General features: G+C 39.2%; 1 protein-coding gene and 1 pseudogene across 1 annotated transcript; one reads left to right on the forward strand and one right to left on the reverse strand.

Moving 5' to 3' along the window:
- Positions 1-7,844: 7,844 nt before the first annotated feature.
- On the forward strand, positions 7,845-8,782 carry LOC103735007 (annotated as a pseudogene).
- A 1,111-nt stretch (positions 8,783-9,893) lies between these two features.
- On the reverse strand, positions 9,894-10,853 carry LOC103735085 (olfactory receptor 4K3-like). The gene has a single exon (XM_008834231.1). It carries the CDS (start codon positions 10,851-10,853, stop codon positions 9,894-9,896), a length of 960 nt encoding a protein of 319 aa, XP_008832453.1.
- Between the last annotated feature and the right edge of the window lie 2,823 nt (positions 10,854-13,676).

Here is a 13,676-nt window from a genome sequence, read left to right on the forward strand (position 1 = left end):
AATGTGATGGCACATTGAAGCATTATGATGACATATTGGAGCATTGTGATGGCACATTTAACATTCTTATGCCACACTGAGGCATTGTGATTGCATATAGGGGCATTGTGATGACACACTGGTGCATTGTCATGGCAAACTGAGACTTCTGATGGCACATTGGAGAATTATGATGACATACTGGAGCAGTATGATGGCGCATTGAGCATAGTGATGACACATTGGGACAATGTGATGGTACCCTGAGCACTGTGATGTCACATTGGAGCATTATGATGACACCTTGGGGCATTATGGTGGCATAGTGAGCACTGAAATGAAACACTGGGGCATTGTGAGGGGACATTCAGCACTGTGAGGCCACATTGAGCATTGTGATGACACATTGGTGCATTGTTATTGCACACTGAGCACTGTGATGACACATTCCGCATTGTGATGGCACATTGACACATTATGATAACATACTGGAGCATTGTGATGACACAATTGAGCATTGGGATGTTCATTGCACCATTGTGATGACACATTGGTGCATAGCACTGGCATACTGAGCATTGAGATGACACTCTGGGGCATTTTGAGTGGACATTCAGAATTGTGATGGCACGTGGAGCATTGTGATGACACATTGGTGGATTGTTATGGCTCAGTGAGCATTGTTATGGCACATGAAACATTGTAATAGCACAAAAAAAGCATTTTGATGACACATTGGGGCATTGTGGTGGCACAATGGGTCATTTTGAAGACATATTGGAGCATTGTCATGGCACATTGCTGCATTTTGATGGCACACTGCTCATTGTGATGTCACAATGGTGCATTTTGAAGACATTTTGTAGCATTGTGATGGCACATTGGGGCATTGTGAGGGCACATTGAGCCTTGTGATGGCACTGTGAGCATTGTCATGATACACTGGAGCATTTTTATGAAACACTGAGCATTTTAATGTCCCATTAGAACATTGTCATAACACATGGAAGCATTTTGATGTTTCATTGGAGCATTGCGATGACACATTGGGGAATTGTGATGGCTCTTTCAGTCATTGTGATGGCATATTGGAGCATTGTGATGACACATTGGAACAATGTGATTGCACATTAGTGCATTGTGATGGCACATTGAACATTGTTATGACACATTGTGGCATTGTGAGGGCACATTGAGTGTTTTGATGGCACTCTGATCAAGGTGATATCACATTGCAGCATTGTGTAGACACATGGAAGAATTGTGATATTTCATTGTAGGATTGTGATGAAACATTGGGGCATTGTGATGGCACACTGAGCATAGTGATATCACATTGGAGCATTGTGATAATAGGTTAGTGCATTGTGATGGCACATGGAACACTGTGATGACACACTGGGGCATTGTGATGGTATATTGAAGCATTATGATGACATATTGGAAAATTGTGATGATACACTGGGGCATTGTGATGGTCCTCTGAGCATGGTGATGTCACATTGCAGCTTTGTGATGGCACATGGGAGCATTGTGATGTTTCATTGGAGCACTGTGATGACACATTGCGGCTTTGTGATGGCACACTGAACATGGTGATGTCACACTGGATCATTGTGATGCTACACTGGAGCATTGTGAAGTCATATTGGAGCACTGTGATGACACACTGCAGAATTGTGATGGCACACTGATTACGGAGATGTCACATTGGAGCACTGTAAAGTCACATTGGAGCATTGTGATGTCTCATTGAAGCATTGTGATGACACATTGGGGCATTGTGATGGAATATTGGGGCATTGTCTTCACACATTGGAGCATTCTGATGTCATATTGGAGCACTGTGATGACACATTTGGGCATTGCGATGGCATACTGAGCATTGAGATGACACACTGGGGCATTGTGAGGGGACATTCAGCATTGTGGTGCTTTGTTATGGCACATTCAGCATTGTGATGGCACAATGAAGCATTGTAATAACACATTGGAGCATTGTGATGGGACATTGAACATTATTAATCTGACAGGAGGTCAGACATGTTGCTGGCTTGCAGCCATATGGATGGGAGAAGGAAGCTTTAGAGAAAAAGTGAAGAAATACAAGATCCTAGGGGTAGCCCAAAGCCTTATAGAAAGCATGTTTAGTAAGAAGGCCATGAAGAAGAAAAGGAGAAATTATGCTTTCCTGAATTCTTCAGGGAAGCAGACAGACTTACAGAGACCTACGTAGTTGTGGTTGGTCTAGAAGTTCTAGCCTATTTTTTTGCTAGTGATAGCTGAGAGTTATTTGTTCAGAATGAGGAGATGGGATAAAGGCTGTTGACCAAGATGCTTTCCCTCAGAGCAAGGAGCTTAGAGTTCTGTCCTGGACTCTTTTCTCCTGCTAGTCCTTCAGGGTTATGCGAGACAGGGATTTGGGGGCTGCAGATTTCAGCTCCTCCACTCCCTTCAGCAGAGAACATACCCTGGACTTTAAAAGTTTTTGGCTCATCTCACTCTAGGGCATGCCATCCTGGTTTCCTGTAGTCTGAAATTTAGAAAGGAGACTATGGAAGATAATTTCAGATGTCAACTTTACTCAGCTGGGAAAAGAGAACCCCAACTGGGGAATGTCCTCTCTTAGGTTGACCTGTGGGCACATCTGTGAGGCATTTTCCTAGTTGTTGAGTGATGTGAGAGAGCCCAGCCCACTGTAGGTGGTGATACCATGGGAAGGCGGTCCTAAGTTCTGTAAGAAACCAGGCTGATTGCTGGCCAAAGGAAGCAAGTCAGTAAGCAGTTCTCTGCGGTCTTTGATTCAGCTCCAGCCTCCAGGTTCCTGCTCTTAGTGAGTTCTTGCCTTGGCTTCCCTCAGTGATTCACTGTGACTGGGACATGTAAGTCAAATAAACCCTTTACTCCCCAAGTTGGTTTTGATCAGAGTGTTTTGCCATAGCAATGGAAGGCAAACAAGGACAAGATCGAGAAGATAATACTGGGTGACTAAGGAGGATGCAAAGTAGGCAAAAGAGCGCACAGATAATGAAAGAGGACAGAAAGATTGTTTTATAGTTTCAATTGTGTTATATTTTCTCTCTTTTTTCTTGGTGGACATGTGAATTGAACTGTCTGTGAATTGAAGTCGTAAGAACCATTTTTTCATTCCAAATAGTCCTACATATGTTACTCCTTTGAGGCAGTGATTGAGAGAATTGGGCTTTCTCTTTAAATTTATTGACTACTAGTCCAAAACACTTATCTCTGAATACATTTGTAACATTGTCCCACTAAGAAATAATGGGTTTAAAAAATTGTTTTGGATCAACGGGCTTTGTAACTTGAGAATTTCCCCTTTTCCTGGCTTAAAACTACATCAAATTATTCTATTATAGTGTTGTTTGGTATGTTACTATAATAAAATAAAGCATGTTAAAAATGGTTATATTATTAAGAAGAATCTACCAATTCTTCACAGAAATATGAAAACAATCTAAAAATTCATTTGTAAGAATAAAGGTCATTGCAATTCAGAGCAAAAGGAAGATGGCTAGAAGTAGAGCTGTGTCTTATTTCAGATTGTACTTCAGATACAGTGATAAAATTTATACCATTGGCACAAAAAAGACTTCAGATCAGTGTAATGGAGTAGAGTATCCAGAAATAAATTCACACAAATAAAGACACCACATTTTTGTCAAAGATGCTAAAAGTATACATGGGAGAAAAAGCTGCCAATTTAACAAATGGTTCTTGGAAAAATTGGCTACTTACCTACATGTAAAATGAAACAAGTCTGCACCTGCCTTCCTAATCTTATAAAAAATCAGTTTCTCTTGGATGAAAGACGTTAAAATAAGACCTCAAACTAAAGGTGGCAAAGTAGAGAAATCACACTAAGGTATAGGCCAGGCAAACACTGAATAGGACTCCAGTCACTTAGGAAATATTTCCAACAATTATTAAAGAGGGTTTTTGAAACCAATAACCTTCCACAGAGGGAAAAAAGTCATCACCAAGGTGAAGAGCTAATCTGCAGAATGGGAATGGGAGGAAACTTTCTCTAGCTATGCTTCTGATAAAAGATAGATATTTATTTATACAATATAACAAACATAAGAAGCTAAACACTAAGACAACCATACAGTCTAATGAAGAAGTGGGCTGATGAAATGAACAGACCTTTTCAAAGAAGGAAGCACACTGTCCAACAAACATACCTTAGTAGCTATGAAGAAGTCTACATTGAGAACCATCTCATCCAAGTCAGAATGCCCATCGTCCAGAAAACAAATGAAAGAAATGCTAGCTAGGATGTGAACAAAAGGAATCGTTATACACCACTGCTGGTATTACAAATTATTCCAGCCACAATGCGAACCAGTATGGAGGCCTCACAAAAAAAACTAAAAATAGACCTGTCATATGACCCAGTTGTACCACTTCTCAGGATTTACCCTAAAGACTCCAAGTCAACATATCACAGAAATACATCATTGTTTATTGAAGCTCTATTCACTATAGGTAAGTTATGGAGATAACCTAGATATCCAATAGAGTAATGGGCAAAGAAGATATGGTATATACGCACAATGGAATTTTTTTTCAGTCATTGAGAATAAAGTTACTTAATTTTTGGAAAATGAATGCAGCTGGAGATAATCACATTAGAAATTTAAGCCAATCTCAGAAAGAGAAATATTACATATTTTCTTCCATTCGTGGGCCTCCATTCTACAGATACATAAAATCATAAGTGTATGGTGACATGACAGTAAAAGCCAAGCTGTCTGGGGACAAAGGAGACTAATAGGAGGGGAGGTATATGAAGATGAACAGTAGTAGGTAGGGGCAAAGATGCTCAAATTGTACTATACTTGCATAGAAATGGTCTAACAGAACCCAGCACAATAAAAGATGATAATGTGCTAGCCACATGTGTAATCAAAACACACCTCTGGCTGTTAGTTATGAGTAAAAAAAGGCTAAAGTATATATTAACCCCTGATTATTAGCCTCTAAATTTAACAATATTGCTATGTTTTTCTTTAAATAAATTGAGAATTCCCCTCAAGCCAAATGTTGGAAAGGTAATTGCATATTTTCCTTTTCATTAAATTGTCTTTCTTGACAATATTCCATTTTTATCTGTGTGCCTCATCTTCCTTTATCCTGTGACCAAAGGCATATACATATGGATACCCATTCTACATGGTACTTGATTTCTAAAAATGTAACCAATTTCAGCCTTGGGCATGGAGTGCTGGCTCAGAAGTAAGGTAAGGCACTTATGGCTTGCCATGGATCTGGTCCCAGCACCCACTTCACACCTCTCAGTTGTAGGTAACTCCAGATCAGAGACCCAGGGGATTGGATACCCTCTTCCACCCTCCAAGGGCACCAAGAATACATGTAGGCCAAACACACATACACATCAAAAATAAGTAAATCTTTAGAAATCCAGGCAGTTAGCTTTCATTAAAAAAATGCATCATTCACTATGGCCTTCCTGAGAGAGATGATCCTTTTAAAGTAATATTTTATTTTTTCTTTGAAAGTTTTGTGTGTATACATTTTTTAATCTCATCCATCTCCTATCACCCCTTCCAAACTCCTTTTGGGACCCATTGAAACTATCTCACTCCTGACTTCATGCCTTTAAATATTATTATCATTATTAAATAGTCCAACAAATCCAATTAGCGCTGACCATGTGTGAATGGGTTTGGGACCATCCACTGGAGCATGGAAAATCTACCAGTGGCCAATCTACAAAGAAAAATGAGTCTCCAGCGTCATGTACTGACCACAGCTCCTGTTCCAGGTATGGGGACTCTGGAATCCTTTCCCTCATTCATGCTGACATTTTGACTGGCTTAATCTTGTGCAGGTCTTGTACAAGCAACTACAGCTGTGAGTGGATGTGTGCATCAGCCATGTCATATCCGAGGACAGCATGTCACATCTCTCTTCCCTAATCTCTGCCTTTTAAATTCTTTCCACTCTCCTTTGTCAATGTTTACTGAGCCTTGGGTGGGTAAATGTTGATGAAGATGACCCATCTATAGCTGAGCATACACAGATAGTTATTCTCAGCATTTGACCAGTTATGAGTAAGAGATTTTTTATATTTGAAGTCGAATACAAAAGGCAGTCAGGAAAAGGGTTTTGAAATTCTTCTTTTTACTCAAATAGAATTCTGCAAAAGGGCAAAACAACATCTCTGTGAATAATGAAATTGAAAAATAGGTTAACTGACCAGTTGTGAGTCTCTGTAGTAACCACTGCCCAATGCACAAGAAGCTTCTCTGACAAAGACTGAGAGCAACAGAAGTATTTAGAAAGCAGTTTGACAACACGACCATGTAGCAAAAGGACAGTAGTTCTCCCATCTGTAACCTTCACAGCCATGAAGTTTTGACTGAGTTTACAGCACTAGGCATGAGTTTCCTCCTGGGGAGCAGACCTCGAATCCAATGGTCTTGCCACTTTTTTTCATCCAGTAGGCATATTTTACATGGCAGGTTAGTCTTGTAGCATACAGGATGTAGTACTGGTCAGACCACTGATGTCCTTTCTCTCTTAACAGCCATCAAAGCACTTTCCAGCACTTTGAAAGCTAACCAAGCGGGAGAGACTTTCTTGGTTTGAGTTTGATTCCTCTATGTCCTGCCTCCAAAGTGAGTGGTGTCTTCAGAAATAGGGTCTTAACCGACAGTCACGGCAGACAATAAAGAGAAAGTGCAACAGACTGTGTTGTTTTGGTGCCTCTGGGGCCCCCCCCAACCATAACATAGGGCAGTAACGTGTAGCTGGCACTGAGATTTTCACTTGATAACCTATACCTTTTGAAGCAACATTGCTCACCCATTCAGGGTTCTTCTGTGCAAACTTCTTTCAAAAATATTACATTTTAATTAGCTTACAAATTAGTGGGGTTTCAATCCTCAGTGTTCCCTTCCTGTTCTTCCTTATCACATGTGTTCTACCTATGGGACTGTGAGTGCTCAGTCATAATAGATGGTGGATCTATATTAACCTTCTCTGCCTAGAGGTTCAGGGAACATCATAGAGGAGGGGGTGGAAAGAACATAAGAGCTGGAGGTTTGGAGAGTGCTAGGAAATGCCATCTTGTAGATATGACATGGCTGCTGTATACATGGACTTACAGCAGCTTTGGTTAACGGCACAAAACTTGCACAAGATCGTGCCAGTCAAAATTCCAACTTTGATGAGGAAGTGGCCCCTGAGGTCCTACCCTTAGCTTAGGAGTCATACAGTTGATGGCCACTAAGGGTAGGGAGGGTCACATTTTCTTAGGGCTCTGTCTTCTGCAAGGTTGCCCATGTCCCAGTGGTCAAAGCCACACCCATGTGCACACAGGCAACACTAATTAGACTTAGTGGGTTATAAAAAAGAATAAAGAAGATAGAAAAATGTTATAGAACTTTACTAGCGAATAAAATTTATGATACATTTTCCTGTAAAAAATGACAAACTAAATCCCCTATAAGATTTAAAATAACAAAATCATGGCTGAAAATGTGGCTCAGTGTTTAAGAGTGCTTACTGCTCTTGAACAGGGTCCAAGGTTGGCTTCTAGCACCCACATGTGGTGGCTCACAATGTTGTAACTCCAGATCCAGGGTATTTTAGGCCCTTTGATGGCTCCGAGGCACCTGCACTCACATGCATGTCCCCCTCCCATACACATACACAGGAATAAAATAAAATCTTTAAAAATAATATGACATTTTAAATCTTCATATAGATACATTATTTCTTCCACAAGTTAAAAAATACAAGCTTAGATAAAACCTCCTGCCTCCTTAACCAGGACACAGACATCTATCAGCTCTCTCAGAACCACTTCACCAGCAGCCATGGCCACCTTTGTGGAGCTCAATACCAAAGCCAAGATGCCCATCGTGGGCCTGGACCTGTGGAGGTCTTCCCCAGGCCAAGTAAAGGAAGCAGTGAAGGTGGCCATTGACGCTGGATATTGTCACTCTGACTGTGCATATATGTATCATAATGAGAATGAGGTGGGAGAAGCCATCCAAGAGATGATCAAAGAGAAGGTTGTGAAGCAGGAGGACGTCTTCACTATGAACATGCTATGGTTCACCTGCTTTGAGAGAAAACTGCTGAAGGAAGCCTTCCAGAACACCCTCACAGATCTGAAACTAGGCTATCTGGACCTCTATCTTATTCACTGGCCACAAAGACTTCAGACCAGATGGAAGGAGTTATTCCCCAAAGATGATAAAGACAATGTTCTCACCAGCAAAATAACATACTTGGATGTCTGGGAGGTCAGGGAAGAACTGGTGGATGAGGCATTAGTGAAAGCTCTGGGTGTCTCCAACTTCAACAACTTCCAGATTGAAAGGATCTTGAACAAACCTGGACTGAAACATAAACCAGTGACCAATCAGGTCGAGTGCCACCCATACTCATCCAGGACAAAGTGATCTAGTACTGCCACTCCAAGGACATCACTGCCATAGCCTACAGCCTGCTGGGCTCTCCAGAGAGACCTTGGGGGAAGCCAGATGACCCTCCACTCTTGGAGGATTCAAAGATTAAAGCAATTACTGCAAAGAACAAGAAAACATCAGCCCAGGTCCTGATTAGGTTCCATATCCAGAGGAAAGTGGCGGTGATCCCCAAGTCTGTGACACCCTCACGCATACGTGAGAACTTTCGGGTGTTTGACCTCCAGCTGACTGATGAGGAGATGGCCAGTATTCTCAGCTTCAACAGAAACTGGAAGGTCCCTACTGAAGCCTCATCTAAAAAAATGCTCCTTCCTTTGTAACTCCTATTGGTACTCTCTCCAGTAGATAAGCATGTTCTCTCTCTGTAAGATGAGCACAAACATGTATTCCAGTACCACTTGTTCACATTTTCTATAAACATAGAGATATAATGAATCATGAATACTGTCATATATTATGCACTCTTTGTGGCACTTATCCCTCATTGTACTTGTCCATGTACTTATCATTTTGTGATTACGAAGAGTGATTTCCTTCGATTACTGTGTATTATTCCATTTCATGTATATACCATAATTTGCTAATTTGTTCAGTGGATGAAAGACATTAAGTTGTTTCCATTTTGGTTATAAAATAAAGTTGTGATGAATATTTGCATGTAAATTTCTGTATGACTTTAATATTTGTTACTTTAATGAGACTTGTTTTGTGACCAAAATATGTTCAAATACTTAAAAAAAACCCTCTATTTGTATCTGAAAATTAGCAGTGTGCACAAGTGTTTGAACAAAGAATTCTACAATAACACTTCCTTCCAATTGGCTCTCTTGTTCTACACGTCAACTGCACATGATTAATTTTTGACTCTCTTCTTTAAATTATGGAGAAGATAATCTAAGCATTTAACAATAGTTTTTATCTATTTCTCCATGTTTTTCTATCATATTTGTCACCCGTTTATTCACAGTAAAACAGACTTTACCTGTTATTAAAATAGTCACTGAAATTTTCTCTTTATTTGTTTACCATATTTTTTAATCATTATGAAAGGAAAATATTTATGTATCTTTATTTTTATGGAGTTAAGGAAATCTGGGCAGGGAAATACCTAACGACACTCTGCATGTGATTTTGTTACTTTGGCTTGTTCATGTTTTCAGTATTTCCTGCAGTTTCTCCAGTCACATGGGTATGATGTTACATTAAAGAGATATAATGATGACATTTTTTGGTAAAAATTTTGAGGTGAATTGTAAATTCCATGGAAACATTTTTATAAATGAAGCTAGAAGAAAAATGCAAAAATATTAAAAATTTCATTAAGATGCTCCATTGAAATGGATGGGCATTTTTGTTAATATTATTTATGTTTCGTTTGACAAAGTTTAAGTCATAGTAAGATGGCTTGGAAAACTCCCACATAGTGAAAGCTCACTGTGTTTTGAGATTGTTTCCCTTGGAATCTATGCAGTACTTTCTGAGTCTCTCCACAGCATTTTTCATCTCTTTATTTCTCAGCGTGTAAATGGTTGGATTAAGAAAAGGTGTAAATACAGAGTAAAACACAGCAAGGAACTTGTCCATCCAGGTGATGTTGAGTGGCCACACATAGAGGAAGATGCAGGGTCCAAAGAAGAGCAGCACCACTGTGATGTGGGCAGAACAGGTGGACAGGGCCTTGGATGCACCAACTTTAGAGCTTCTCAAGACAGTGAGAAGAATATGTGAGTAGGATATCAACAAGAGAATGAAGGGAATGACAGCCACAATCCCACAGTTAACATTCATGAAAATTTCTATCTTATAGAGATCCATGCAGGCCAACTTGATCACCAGTGGTCTGTCACAGAAGAAGCTGTCTATTTCTTGGGGGCCACAGAAAGGCAGAGGTACAATCACAATAAGCTGACTCATGGCATGCACAAGGCCAATGGCCCAGGCACTCACCACCAGCCCAATGCACCTTTGCAGGCCCATGATTGTGAAGTAGTGCAGTGGTTTGCAGATGGCCACATAGCGGTCATAGGCCATGACCACCAGAAGTACCATCTCAAGTGCTGCAATGAATTGGGAGAAGAAGATCTGGGACATGCAGCCTGCAAAGGAAATGGTCTTGTTCTTCCTGAGAAAGTCTATGATCATCTTCGGTGTGGTGTTTGTGGAGAGCCACATGTCAACAAAGGACAGGTTTGCCAACAAGAAGTACATAGGTGTATGGAGATGGGGGTCAGTGACGACTAAGGTTATGATGATAATATTTCCTGGTACAATGATGAGATAAAGCATTAAGAATACTATGAAGAGTAAAATCTGAATATTTGGTGAATGACTAAGTCCAAGAAGCAGAAATTCTGACACTATAGACTGATTTCCTCCATCCATTTCATTCATCATGTCCTCTGAAATATCCTAGAAATGATAAACCATCAGTTATTGGGATAAGAAAGTGTAGTTAATTTCTAAAATTCATTATCCTCATTGAAACTTAGCGTCAGTGGTTGAGAACTACAGGCATAATTGACAGAATATTGTGGAATACATAAGGTTTTACGCCCCTAAATGAAACAAAATATCCAGGATGGGCTTTTCAGAAGCAGAAGCTAACGTGGATCTGCAGTGCAGTTAGGTATTGAAAGCTCATACTCCCAGGAGGGGAGGACAGAAGCAGGGCTGCAAGGGGCAAGGCAGGAAAGGATTCCGGAGTTACCTTGAGGCTTCTGCCACCTATGACGGAAAGACCATCTGAATGGGGCAAGCACATCTCTTACACTGATGCTATAAGCGTGTCAAGCACATTGGTCCTTTATTCATAGTTTCCTTTTCTTCTGTTTCAGTTCCTTGTAATAACCTGCATTGAAATATTAGTATTTGTGTTGACTCATAATAGATCACATTCAAAATGTATGTGTTAAACTTTAAAATAAGTATTTGAAAAAAAGGTCACAGCATCTAACAAACTGTTCAGCATTACCTGTGGCTTCAGCAATTACAGGGATTTTTGGCACGTGTTCCCCACAGATAAAGGGAATGCTATGCTTAAGAAAGGTACAGACGCTGTAATCCAGTACAAACAAGATGAAAGATTAGTGTTTTTATCTGTTGCGTCCAAATCTCTTCAGCCTTTGGATGAAACTCTTCTACAAGTTAAATCTTTAAATAATATTTATAAGATTCAATGTTCTTAAGGACATAAAGATAGCACATAGGCACAATGATTTGGATGTAAGATCAGGTACACAATTCATCTTTAAATGTATACTGCAATAAGCATATTTAGTAAACTAAACTGATTTGAAAAATATTCAATAGAATGCTGATTAGTTAGAAAATAACCAAACTCAAAGGCAAGTTGGTTCTAACTTTAAACTCTGAAAAGAATTATCTTCAGTTAAATGGATAGATACCAGGCAATGCCTAGGCTTTTCAATATTAGTACCCCTTCCAGCAGAGGTACGTAGTATATATCTGTCATCTCCTTTCTATGTATTTGTCATGTATGTCTTCTAAAATGAGAATAAATTACATCTATGTATAAGCAAAGTGTATCTGAGTGTAAGATTGAGTGGGATAAGAGACTAATTTTCAGTCATCATTGATTATGTATCTTAAAATATGATAATTACATTACTATTATTGATGACTAATGTAAATTCAAAATGCTTCTAATGGGTGGTAGAAAGACAATTGATCTCTTCTCCTTTACATTTTCCTCCCTTGGAGTCATTTCAGTGCTGGCGGCTCACACCCTTTTACACTCTGAAATCTCAAGAGAGGCACCAAGTGCAGGTGAGAGACCATGAAACCTTTCCAGAGTCACTCAAATTATCTCTTCCAACTACAGAATCACTCAAACTAATTGAATAAGAGAAACAGGAAATACATTAAATAAGATACATTTGTTATGGAAAAGGGGACCCATTATAATGGCCTCACAACTTACAGGTAAACACATCTTCCGTAATAAAGATGTATGGTATGTCTAAAGAAAATTTGGTGGCATGTCCCCCCTAAAAATTCATTACTACCAAGAAATTTGAACATTTTTTCCTTGAAACCTGTTATTAATATTTTTAATAAAAATTTCAGCAAGTTCTCTAGTTTTTCAACAAATGACAAAGAAGCCAGTACCAAACCCAAAATTCCAACTGTAGCTGAGAGAGATTTTACAAACACGAACATGTCCATCTCTAGAGAATAATTCAGCAATAGGAAAGAACATTGCATTTAAAAATTGCTTTTGTGCTAGACACTGATGCCTGAGTGGGCAAATGACATTCCTATATTAATAGTCATCAGATGTTGAGGAGGATGAATACCATAATCAACACTTTTTATTCACAAGGAGTGTGAATAAGTGATTACTTTGTTGACCTTGTGACTTCAACTTAAGCTTTTTCTGTTTCCATTTTTTCACCAGTGCAAAAGGCTGTGCAAGCTAACAGATGTGCTGTGACAATTAACCAGACCATTTGCAAAACAGTGCAGTGTACTACTTCTAAATATTATGTCTCCTCTCTATTTTTCAAGTTTGATCTTGAACTAATACTGATTTCAATATTCTTCGCAAAATTTTACCGGGCACTTGAGTACTTTTGCTCTTAAACACACACTATAAACTTTAAACATCTACTACTTATATTCTACATAAATTAACATAACACAAACTCAACAACCCTACAGGATACACACATGCAAAAAACATGTTGCCTGCTTTACAGAAAATTAACAGCTCTTTCACAAGCCAATGACACCTTTCTAGGAGGATTTATCAATATTTTAAGAAGATGTAAAAGATCCAGTTAGATTATACTACATCATCTTTGTAACTTATTTTTATTGCAGGGAGAACTCTCAAAAAAGTGATGATTTCATTGGGGGATTGTAAAAGTTGAAAAATTAGGGAAAGAAATCAACTTTTTTCTCCCTTAGGTGTTTGGAAAGAAGCAACATTTTCATCACAGAGTCCTTCTGAAATACTTTCTATGAAATCAAGGTGTGAGATGCTTTATATTCTTATTTCTATAGCAAACATGGTGTCCTCAGAGGAGTTCATGTACTGCTGAGATGGGATTCACTGGGTGCCAAATGCGGAGTGAAAGTCCAAATCGCTCCCCACACGCAGGCTGCCGTTCTCTCTGAGATGTAATTTTTAAGACCTAATTACAAAGAAGTATCATTTTCTACTCCGTGAAATTCTTTTTACCTCACTCTCTG

This window comes from Nannospalax galili, unplaced genomic scaffold (assembly GCF_000622305.1).
Source record: "Nannospalax galili isolate Female #2095 unplaced genomic scaffold, S.galili_v1.0 scaffold1170, whole genome shotgun sequence".
Taxonomy (NCBI): domain Eukaryota; kingdom Metazoa; phylum Chordata; class Mammalia; order Rodentia; family Spalacidae; genus Nannospalax; species Nannospalax galili.